Raw genomic sequence first — 12,354 nt, 5'->3', positions numbered from 1 at the left:
TGAATGGAATGGATAACGTAGAGGCAGGGAGGTTGTTTCCACCAACAGGTGAAATTAGGACTAGGGGGCATGGCCTCAAAATAAAGGGAAGCAGATGCAGGACTGAGGTCAGGAGGAATTTCTTCACCCAGAGGGTTGTGAATCTGTGGAATTCCCTGCCCACTGAAGTGGTTGAAGCTATCTCACTGAATGTTTTTAAGGCAAGGCTAGATAAATTTTGGAACAGTAAAGGAATTAAGGGTTCTGGTGAGTGGGCGGGTAAGTGGAGCTGAGTCTCAAAGATCAGCCATGATCTTATTAAACAGCAGGGCAGGCTCGGGGGGGCCAATGGCCTACTCCTGCTCCTAGTTCTTATGAACGCCCCAGCAAACCGAGGCAAATAAATAACAAGTGGGACAGAACACCAACACTTCACTGGAGGCACACTGATAATGTTACCTAGCAGGGTGACGAAACGTCTGCAACCAAACACACCAGTTTGGTGAGCAAGTCTGCAACCTCATGTTGTACTCCCTCCAAGGCCAATATATTCTTGCTAAGGTGCGTAGCTTTATAAGACTTTGGTTTGGCCACACCTAGAGTATTGCATTCACTGCTGTTCACCATATTACAGGAAGGATGTGGAGGATGCAGAAGAGGTTTACCAGGATGCTACCTGGATTAGAGGGTATAAACTATAAGGCGAGACTAGAAAAAGTCAGGCTGTTTTCATTGCAATAGCAGAGGCTGAGGGGAGACTTGATAGAAGTCTATAAAATTATGTGATGCCAAGATAGGATTGACGGTCAGAATCTTTTTTTCTCAGAGTTGAAATGTCTAATACTAGTTAGCATGCATTTAAGGTGAGAGGGTAAAGTTCAAAGGAAATGTGATGTGCAATTTTTTACACTCTAACAGTGGTAGGAGTCTGGAATGTACTGCCAGGGGTGGTGGTCGAGGCAGATAACCCTGAGGCTTTTAAGGGATTTTTAGATAAGCACATGAATATGCAAGGAATGAAGTGATAGGGGCCAAGGGCAGGCAGAAGGGTTTAGGTTAATTTGGCGTCATGTTCAGCACAACATCGTGGGCTGAAGGGCCTATTCCTTTGCTGCACAGCTCTGTGTGGTGTCTAGATATGCTCATAGTGCACCAAGTGATCTGGGTGTTGATGGCAGCGGTATAATTTCTGCAAATTTGTACTCCAATCCTGTAGGTATAAAGGACAGTATTCCATTAGCTTTCTTGATTATTTTCTGCATCTATTGCAAAATTTTAAATATCTATTCACTTGAACTGCCAAGTCACTTTGGAAATCCATTCAATTTATCTTCATACCATCTAGAAAGTACCCTGATCTATTCTTTTTCAGTCCAAAATGGATAACCTCACACTTGCTTACACTAAGTTCCATTTGCCACAGTTTTGCCCATTCACTTAGTCTGTCAATATCACTTTGTAATTTTATGCTTTCATTTACATTGTCTACAATGCCATCTGACTGTGCATTGCCATTAAATGACATTCCCCTGTCCTCTACCTTTGTCATCTCTTCAAAAAAATTCATGAGGTTTATCAGGCATGGTCTACGTGTTATGAATCCATGCTGACTCTACCTAATTAACCAGAAATGTTTGAGGTGTTCAGTTAACCCATCTTTGACTACAGACTCCAATAATTTCCCCATCACTGATGTTGGGCTTAACTGGTCTGCAATTCCCTGATTTTTGTCTTTAGTCCTTCTTAAAATTGTAATTTTATGTAGAGAATTCTGAAAGTTTAGAATTTGGGCGTCTACAATGAGCTCCCCTGCTTACTTTAAACCCATTGAATCGACAGCATTGGGTCCTGGGGATTTGTCACTGTCTAATTCCATTTATTTCCTCATTATTGCTGTATTATTCATGTTAATTTTTTTTCAGTCCCTTTTCCCCCATCCACTATTAATATTCTTAGGACTTCAGGCCTGTTTCTACGGTAAATACTGAGGCAAAGCCACTTTTCAACATGTCTGTCATTTTCCCATAGTTATTCACAATGTTCCCATTTTTTTTGAACTAACATTGCTTCTGACTACCTGCTTTCCCTTTGAAATCAACATTGATTTTGATCTCCCTAGCAAGATCCCTTTCAGTTGCTCTTATAAGTTAAAAAGTTACACTGATAGATTGAAGTAAGCTACAGGGAGGCAATGGCCAAGCTTCTTGTCGGTAGACCGTTAGGCCAAAAACTCAACTAACATTCTGAGGAAACCAAGTTCAGATCTTGTCTTGGCAGATGACGGAATTTGAATTCAATGAAGAATCTAGAATTAAGAGCCCGATGATGACCATGAAGCCATTGGCGACTGTCAGGAGTCCTATCTCATTCACTAATGTCCTTTATGGAAGGTAACTGTTATTTTCACCTGGTCTGGGCCTACACGTGACTCCAGACCCATAGCAATGTGGCTGACTTCTCACTGCCCTCTGGGCAATTAGGAATGGGCAATAAATGCTACCCTAGCCAGTGACATCTGTAACCCTTGAGTGAGTCTAAAGGAAAGACTTGTATATAAACACCAGCATAGACCACTAAAATGAATGGCCTAACTCCAATTTGCAAATTCTACAGAATGTATGGTATTTCCATGCATCAACTCCATTACTGGGGTTTCTTCGATGCATTTTTCTTGGGGGAAAAAGAAAGGTTTTACTACCAGATTGGCCCATTGTTCAAGGTAAACTCAATTATTTGTTTCCCAGCAGGGAACTTCACTGAAAAGGAGCAAGAGTTGTCAAAGTGTACGAAACTGCCACAGGTGTAATCTGCTCATTTGTTTCAGAGGTTGGAAGTGGGAAGTGGCTATTACTATTAGCAATATGAGAGCCCCCTGAATTTTCCTGCTAAGTAGTTGGAAAGTAAAGTGATTGAAAACAATGATGAGGCATTTTGCATTAACCTATATCACTTCCAGCAGGGATAGTAGGAACTGCAGATGCTGGAGAATCTGAGCTAACAAGGTGTAGAGCTGGATGAACGCAGCAGGCCAAGCAGCGTTAGAGGACCAGGAAGGCTAAATGCAAACTTCACACAGTCATCCAAGCTTGGAATTGAACCGAGGTCCCTGGTGCTGTGAGGAGGCTGTGCTAACTGCTCCTCTGATGCTGCTTGGCCTGCTGTGTTCATCCAGCTCTACACCTTGTCAACTCACTTCCTGCAGGATGCAGGTTTAATTAGCTGCAGTTCTATATTTCATCAACACTGGAAAAACCAGAATTGTTTTTTCCATCGTCTAGGAATTGCCAAGGTGGGTCGTAGTTGGTTGAACTGCTGAAGACTTCTTAATGTGATCCATCACAGCACCACTTGCAGCATAGCTGAAATTTTCATCCTTCATTGTTACTAACTTGTGCATTTGTACCTAAATCTCAGCCTAACATGAACAGTTCTGAACGTTATGTAACTGCCCATCTTTACAATAGAGATGAAATGAAAATACTTCAACATTCAGTGCTTTTATTTATGGTTGAAAGGGTATGCTTTGTATTATTGTGATCTCAGCAGATGAGGTTTGGACTACCTTCAGCATTTGTGCAGCCCTAAGCAACTGCATGTTACAGGAATGCTGCAGTGTTGAAATAATGTGAGGAGTTTGTATTGACAGTTTGCTTTAAATCAAGTGCTGCTTTGGGCTAATTTTGATGCCATGCTCCTGCCTGAGAGAAATATATTACATTTGTTCCATTGTCCTCACCCCCTCCTAATCAGTGTCTTGATCTTTGACTTGTTTTGGATGCCATCAGTGTATTAGTTGCTGTCATTTCTGAAAGAGCAATTATGCTGCGTTCTACTCATGATATTGCATCGTAGGTTTCTCTATAAGGCTCAATTTGCTTTACTTGATGACTTGAACAATGGATGAGTGATTGAAAAATGAGCTGACTTGACTGTGCATGAATCAGGAGGAATTCCAAATTGAAATAAAATAGGGATGTTGGTTCCCAAATTGTTGAAGGATATTAATACTTAGGGGTTCTACAAGATGCCAACTTTGACTAGATGTACGATCTTAGAGTTTATTAAGAAGGATTTAATTTATAAGCTCTCTGGCATTACTTATGTTATCAGTTGACCGTGAATCCCAATGTTTGTGTTGAATACGATGTATCCAAATTTTTCTTCCTTATAGTTGAGAACTTGTAAACATGCAAAAGTGCACCTTAGCCATATATAAGATCAAGAACCAAGCTGTGAGGGAGATTTGTGATGAGACATTACAGAGGGTGTTGATGGTGAAGGGAGATTTCTCAGCATGGATGTGGCTTTCCCCAAAGCCTGAACACCCCGATCATCGAATATCCACATGTGGAGTCTAAATAACATAAATTGGTAGCAGTCTTTCTATTAATTATGTGATAGAAGCATGCTTGGCTCTTAATTTTATTTGCATTTCACTTACAAAACTTTTCAGTACACTATTTTGACTTCTTATATTTTTATTTTGCAGTTTGTTAGTGAGAAAATGGGTGGAGCTGAAGGAACAAAACTAGATGAGGATTTTGTAGAAATGGAACGGGTAAGTAAAAGTGCTTCTGGGTAAGATTAGTAGCGAGAAACAAAAATTAACCAGTCTATGGTCGACCACAGTGAATATATTTGAAGTATTTTATCTAATTTAAAGCACAATCCTGTTGATTGTAAAACATGCATTTTATTTATCAAATGAGATTTGAAAAATTAAAGTTCTTAAACTAAAGCTATGAAGGTGATTTGATAGATGTCACAGAATTTCTGAAGATTTATCACAAGGTGAATAATGACAGATTTGTTCAATTGTCTGATGAGATAGTAAGACAAAGGATCGAATTTAAGATAATCTCAAAGGGAACTGAACGGAACCTTAAAAAATCTTTTTTTTTTACATAGTGGTTAGAGTTAGAATGTGGCTGGACAGTGTCAATAAATTCTTCACTTGGGAATTAACTAGTAATTTGAAGTTCAAGAATAATGAAGGACGTGGAAAGTAATTAGGAGTTTGGAATTCAATGAGACAGCTTATGTGGAGAAAGACACCTGCAACAGGTTGCTGGCTGTTTTGTTAATGCTGCATTTTGTAGTTAGGTGCGTTCACTGTAATTGACAAGATATAACAGGGAAGTTCTAATACTAACTCAAATGGGCTTATTATAAAACATAGAGCGCCATCTGCTGTCTGATTTATAAAGGCTTTCAAAGAGCAGGTAACTTTAGAAACAGAGATAATAGGAACTTCAGATGCTGGAGAATCAAGACAACAAGGTGTAGAGCTGGATGAACACAGCAGGCCAAGCAGCAACAGAGGAGCAGGAAAGCTGAAGAAAGAGCCTAGGCCCGAAACGCCAGCCTTCCTGCTCTTCTGATGCTGCTTGGCCTGCTGTGTTCATCCAGCTCTACACCTTGTTATCTAGCTTTAAAAACATTAGTTTTTGGTGAGGAGAAATTGTTATACTATTGTCAAAGATAACTTCACGCAAAATCTGCACTCTGAATTCATTCCCCAACTGATAAAGGAAAAATGCTGGCTTGAATTTAAATAGTAGTAAAATATCTCAAAGCGCTGGCAGGGACATTATCAAATTTTATCTGCTGGCAAGTCACGTCAGAGATTTAAAGACATATTTTAAGACAGGAGAGAAAAATGAGGAGAGCTGAGGCCTTAAGTAACTGATGACATGAGCACTGTGACAGATCATTGGAAATTGAGCACACTCAAGAATTAAAGGTGTGCTGCATGTTTCTAGAACTCTACCTGCTACAAGGTGCTGCTTGAGAATGCTCCACACTAATTGAGCCAATTCCCCCTCAAGAATCTGCTCCATGTTTCATTTGCTTAGCACTGTGGCTCGCGTTAGCCTGGAACTTCCTTATCTTTGATATTCACAAAAACACAAATCCTACTTAAATAGCTACATGGAAAATAGTTGCAGGAGTAAACCATTTGGCCCTTCAAGCCACCACCCACATTCAATATGATCATGCCTGATCATGCAATCTCAGTATCCCACTCCCGCAAACTCTCCATGCCGCTTGATCCCTTTAGCTGCAACGCCCGTGTCCAGGTCCCTCTTAAATATATCTAATGAACTTGCCTCAACAGCTTCCCGAGTTAGAGAATTCTACAGTTTCACAATTCTCTGAGTGAAGAAATTCTTATTCATCTCAGTCCTGAATGGCTTAACCCTTATTCTTACACTGTGACACTTGGTTCTGACTTCCTCAACATCAGGAATATTCTTCCCACATCAAGCCTTTCCAGCCCCATCAGGATTTTATGTGTTTCTATGATAGACCCCCCCCATTCTTCTAAATTCCACCACTGACATCCGGCTAAGCGGCCTATAATTCCCTGTTTGTCTCTGCGTAAGCATTGCCATCTCAATCACTTAACTGAACATAATTAAGTTTGCAAATGTTCCCCAGAAGAGATGGAATCTAACTGGAGCATGCCCAAAAGTGTTTGTGTGGCTTAATTTCTATTGCTGATAGTTGCTGTATTTCCAGTTTCTATCGTGGGAACATTCACTGGCAAACTGTAATTGTTTATCAGTTCCTCTTTCAACATTTTTAGTCCGAAAGTCCTCCAAGTAAACTAATATCAGAAATGCAGAAAAATTATTTACTGATCTTACCAGCTATCAATGCTGGGTGACTATGTTTGTCTCTGCAGCTTAGAAAACATGATGAGATTATTCAATTATTTTCAACGGCTCCTTTAAGAAAACACAGTTAAAACTACTGTCAGAAGCACTTTGGATTTATTTTGTTTTTTGAGACAGGATATTTACCTTGAATCAATTTATCAGCTGACTATTGACTGTCCCTTAAATTAAGGTCCACTTAGGATTGAGAGTTTCTGGACTCGTAAGTCTTTGGACACTTGGAGCAAGATGTCGCGTGAGGTAGCAGGATCCAGAGTGCAAGATTTTCTTCCTTTTTTTTTCCTTCCTCCCAGCTGCTGCTCTGCCACATCATGAGGACCTTTGGATTCAAAACACAATGCAGCTCGAAGGACAAATTCTTAGCACTCACTTTGTGCTGAGCTCCTCCCACCTATTAATGCCAATACCACTGAAATTCAAGGAGAGCTTCAGATGGTCTTGAAACTTTTTATTTATCCTTCCATAAGACTTTGGAGCAGAAGTGTAGGCTATTTGGCCCAATGAGTCTGCTCTGCCATTCAATGAGATCAGGGCTGATTAGATAATCCTGCATTTTTCCCAGTATGCTTTAATTCCTTATTGATTCAGGTTTGTCCATCTCAGCCTTAAATGCATTTAATGACCCAGCCTCGACGGTCCTCTGTGGTAATGAATTCCACACATTGACTACCATCAGAAGAAAAAGAAAGTCCTGCTCATCACTGTCTTAAATGTGTGATCTCTTGTTCTGAGATTATACCATCTGATCTATACTCTTCCACAAGGATCGTGTCCAGCGGAGATTCACACGGATGATCCCTGGAATAGTAGGTTTAACGTATGATGAACGGCTAAGGATCCTGGGATTGTACTCATTAGAGTTTAGAAGGTTGAGGGGAGATCTAATAGAAACTTACAAGATAATGTATGGTTTAGAAGGGGTGGACGCTAGGAAGTTGTTTCCATTAGGTGGGGAGACCAGGACCCATGGGCACAGCCTTAGAATTAGAGGGGGCCAATTTAAAACGGAAATGTGGAGACATTTCTTCAGCCAGAGAGTGGTGGGCTTGTGGAATTCATTGCCACGGAGCACAGTGGAGGCCGGGACGTTAGATGCCTTCGAGGCAGAGATCGATAAATTCTTGATCTCACAAGGAATCAAGGGCTACGGGGAGAGTGCAGGGAAGTGGAGTTGAAATGCCCATCAGCCATGATTTAAATGGCGGAGTGGACTTGACGGGCAGAATGGCCTTACTTACACTCCTATTCTTATGGTCTTATGGAAGAATGACGTCTCCTCATCTACTGTCTCAAGCCCCCTCAGAAGCTTACATATTTCAATGAGATTGCTTCTTATTTTTTGAATTCCAATGAGTACAGACCCAGTTCAATCAACCTGTCCTCCTAAAACCGTCCTTTCATACTGGGATAACTTTTATGAAATTCTCTGGACTGCCTCCAGTACTAGTAGTGTTTCCCTAAATAAGGAGACCAAGTGCTCAGTTTTCCAGCTGTGGTCTGACAAGTGCCTTGTATGGTTTGAGTAGGACCTGCATATTTTAATAATCCATTCCTTTTGAAATGAAAGCCAACAGCCCATTTGTCTGGCCTAATACTTGCTGAACTTGGATGCTAACTTTTTGAGATTTATGCATGGGGACTTTCAAATCCCGCTGTGCATCAGCTTTTGAAAGTATTTCCCAATGAAATAATATTCATCTCTTTTATTCTTCCCAAAAAAATACATAATGTCACAGTTCCCATATTATGTACAATCTAGCAAGTTTTCACCTACTCGCTTAATCTGTCTTTCTCTCTCTCTGTAGACACTTAAGCCATCTTCACCACTTCCCTTCTCACCAAATTTTTGTGTCATCCACAAACTTGTGTAATAAATTTCTGTTTTATTGTTAAATCAGATCCGCAGCATTGTGTGTTTGTGTTTTAGTGGAAAACCAGCTCATTAAATAATAAAATAAGCCACATTTCAATCTGGCATTTGACTTGTAATAACATCAGTTGGGATCATAACACCCTTTTTTTTTGGCTTATACAATGGTTGCTGTAAATATTTGATTTTTCCCAAGAAACTGTTCATTTTCAGGCTTGGAGGTGCGATATCTCTCTGTGACTGTTCCCTTAGAACACGGATCATTTGAGAATCGGGAAAACAGGACTTAAGCAGAAAAGACGGCTTAGCCACCACCCAAACACAGCACCTCGTCCATTGCAGGAACTTTGCATGAGTCTTGGAGCTGCCTTCAAGAAAGACCATATCATTTATTCAACGGTCCTGTTATTGGATGATGAGTTGGAGATACTGCTGATAAAAATATGTAGCACCCCTAAGTATCGTAGAACATAGAACATAGAACATTACAGCACAACGATGTTGTGCCGACCTGTCATACCGATCTCAAGCCCATCTAACCTACACTATTCCATGTACGTCCATATGCTTGTCCAATGACGACTTAAATGTACCTAAAGTTGGCGAATCTACTACCGTTGCAGGCAAAGCGTTCCATTCCCTTATTACTCTCTGAGTAAAGAAACTATCTCTGACATCTGTCCTATATCTTTCACCCCTCAATTTAAAGCTATGCCCCCTCGTGCTCGCCGTCATCATCCTAGGAAAAAGGATCTCCCTATCCATCCTATCTAACCCTCTGATTATTTTATATGTTTCAATTAAGTCACCTCTCAACCTTCTTCTCTCTAATGAAAACAGCCTCAAGTCTCTCAGCCTTTCCTCGTAAGACCTTCCCTCCATACCAGGCAACATCCTAGTAAATCTCCTCTGCACCCTTTCCAAAGCTTCCACATCCTTCTTATAATGCGGTGACCAGAACTGTACGCAATACTCCAAGTGCGGCCGCACCAGAGTTTTGTACAGCTTCACCATAACCTCTTGGTTCCGGAACTTGATCCCTCCATTAATAAAAGCTAAAACACTGTATGCCTTCTTAACAGCCCTGTGAACCTGGGTGGCAACTTTCAAGGATCTGTGTGCATGGACACCAAGATCTATCTGCTCATCTGCACTAAGAAGAATCTTATCATTAGCCCTGTACTTTGCCTTCTGGTTACTCCTACCAAAGTGCATCACCTCACACTTGTCTGCATTAAACTCCATTTGCCACCTCTCAGCCAAGCTCTGCAGCTTATCTATGTCTCTCTGCAACCTACAGCATCCTTCATCACTATCCACAACTCCACCGACCTTAGTGTCTTCTGCAAATTTACTAACCCATCCTTCTACGCCCTCATCCAGGTCATTTATAAAAATGACAAACAGCAGTGGACCCAACACCGACCCTTGCAGTACACCACTAGTAACTGGTCTCCAGGATGAACATTTCCCATCAACTACCACCCTCTGTCTTCTTTCAGCAAGCCAATTTCCGATCCAAACTGCTATATCTCCGACAATTCCATTCCTCCGCATTTTGTACAATAGCTTATTGTGGGGAACCTTATCGAACGCCTTGCTGAAATCACTGGTACATGATCCATGCAACCCAGGAGTGTGGTCATGATAGGTGCAGTATACATGAGATCTTTGGTTGAGTTGTATTTTCTGTGGTAGCCGTGACTTGTGGAAGGCTGACCTGAAGGCAACTGATCCACTGTTGGATCACCTTGTCATTGATGCCCTTTCAAGAGATGGGCTGCTTAGGTGTGAGAAGTATACGACATCTTTGAAGGACAGACTCTGGAATATGAGAAGTGGAAAATTTAGCTGGCCATCTGGGTTGGGTTGATATGTGGTCTTGTTTTGGAAACGGTCAATGACAGGCTTAATTACTAGCGTGCAGAATTGAGGAAGTTAAGTCACTGGTAAATCTTCCAGAGAGAGCAATGACGCTGCATTCATCCGCCATGTGTAGATCATGTATGTCTGTGGCGGTCAGTTTAGTTTTGGTGCAGAGGTGACTGAAGTTAAAGAATTTTTCATCTAGACTGCACTTTATGCCAGTTCCAGAGTCCAGATAATCTTGATGAGGAGCATAGTAACCGTCAAGTAGATTGAAAATAGGATTTGGTGCTACACTTGACTTTAATATCTGCCATTCAATAATTGCGATCATATCATTGGGAAGCCACTAGAGGATTGTGATGAAGTTTCCTGGACACCAAATTTTTAGAGCACAATCCACAGAGCCTCACAGTTAAAGCCGCTTTGATGAGGTTGATGCATTTAAAAAAAAGTTCCTGATCTTGTACTCTTTGTTTTTCTTGGATTTGTTTGTCTGGCAAACATGGTCGTGGGGAAGGTTACTGGTGAAGATCCACACTCGTGCCTCTGAAAAAAATTTCCTTAGCCTCAGAAAATAGGCAGTCCAGGAGTGTGTCTGCCAGAATTCTCTCCGCAACGACAGGAGCAGTATCTTAATAGATTTCACAGTGTTAATAATCTTCCTTTTTAATAGCTACAATTGTCATACTCCTGAGTTTTGGTATGGGGAGAGGCGGGTACACGAGGGCTGTGGTGGATGAATACAATGTGGTGCAAGTATGGCAGGAAAGTTTTGAATGATGCCAAGTTTAGAAGAGGGCAAAAGGTTGTGTTGGGGGATGGTGTTGGGTGGAAGCTGGCCACATCTGTATTCATTGCGTGGCTTGGCATCTCAGGATGCTGCCTGTTCAATATCTCATGATGTGTGCACTCTGTCTCCACACTTTACCTCGACGTGTTTCCCCTGACAGTGTTTTCTGAGCCCTGTTTAACTGGGGTTTTACAGCATTCTACATTAATCTGTGTAGTACAGTCCTAAACTCCCAAGCTGTGAGTATATTTCCTAATTTTCAGTGAGTTTTCTACCAAGAAAGGTTTGTATTCCTTATGCAGTGATGTAATGAGGTCAGCCGGGTGGACCTCATAGAATAGGAGTTCCCTGACTGGGACTACTAATCTGGTCCAATCAGGGAGCCCTGACTGACAGATGAAAAGGAGAGTGTCACAGATACTGCCATTCTGAGAGCTGACTCTGAATGACGCCGTACTAAAGACAAGGACTGTTCATGTGTAAATAAAGGGTGACTTGGTGATGAGATACCAGCCTCCATGGAGTTATTTCACCTTAGTTTCTGTTTTAGACAATTAAAAAATAGGAACAAGAGTAAGCTTTCAGCTCCTTTTGAGATTACTGATTCAGTAGGATCATAGCATGATGTGACAATTCTTCATGTCCTCTTTCCTGATCTCTTCCCATAACCCTTGATTTCACAACTGCTCAAGAATTAAATATACAGAATTATTAAATATCAGCATTAAATATACGGAAGGACTATGCCTCCACAGCTGTCTAAGAGCTTCCAAAGATACTCAACCCTCTGACAAAAAAAAAATCTTTCTCATCTCAATCTTAAATTAGGCCCCCTTTATTCTGACACTATGCCCTCTGGCCTTCAAGGGGAATGTCCTTTCAGCATTTACCCTGTCGAGCTCCTTAAGAACCCTGTATGTTTTAATAAGATTGCCTCTCATTCATCTACTTTCCAGTGATTACTCCAATCTGTTTAACCTTGGATCTGAAGACAATCCCTCCATAACAGGGATCAATCTAGTAAGCTAACAAGAGATAACAAGGTATTGAGCTGGATGAACACAGCAGGCCAAGCAGCATCATAGGAGCAGGAAAGCTTGACGGTTCGGGCCTAGACCTCCAAAGAAGGGTCTAGGCCCAAAATGACAAGCTTTCCTGCTCCTCTG

The 12,354-nt window shown here is 41.2% G+C and overlaps 1 protein-coding gene across 8 annotated transcripts in view; it reads left to right on the top strand.

The window, feature by feature from the left end:
• Positions 1-12,354, top strand: part of sh3gl3a (SH3-domain GRB2-like 3a) — a 115,597-nt gene that overhangs the window by 84,666 nt on the left and 18,577 nt on the right. For 7 of the 8 annotated variants that reach the window (XM_048562997.2, XM_059639210.1, XM_059639211.1 and 4 more), the window contains one exon: positions 4,469-4,537. The exons of the other annotated variant lie outside the window; for it this stretch is intronic. In XM_048562997.2, coding sequence (XP_048418954.1) covers positions 4,469-4,537 — 69 coding nt within the window. The remainder of the gene's footprint in view (positions 1-4,468; positions 4,538-12,354) is intronic. 8 annotated transcript variants of the gene reach the window in all.

Source organism: Stegostoma tigrinum, chromosome 33 (genome assembly GCF_030684315.1).
Source record: "Stegostoma tigrinum isolate sSteTig4 chromosome 33, sSteTig4.hap1, whole genome shotgun sequence".
NCBI lineage: Eukaryota > Metazoa > Chordata > Chondrichthyes > Orectolobiformes > Stegostomatidae > Stegostoma > Stegostoma tigrinum.
Note: the sequence above shows the minus strand (reverse complement) of the source record. Positions and strands in the feature narration are given on the sequence as shown.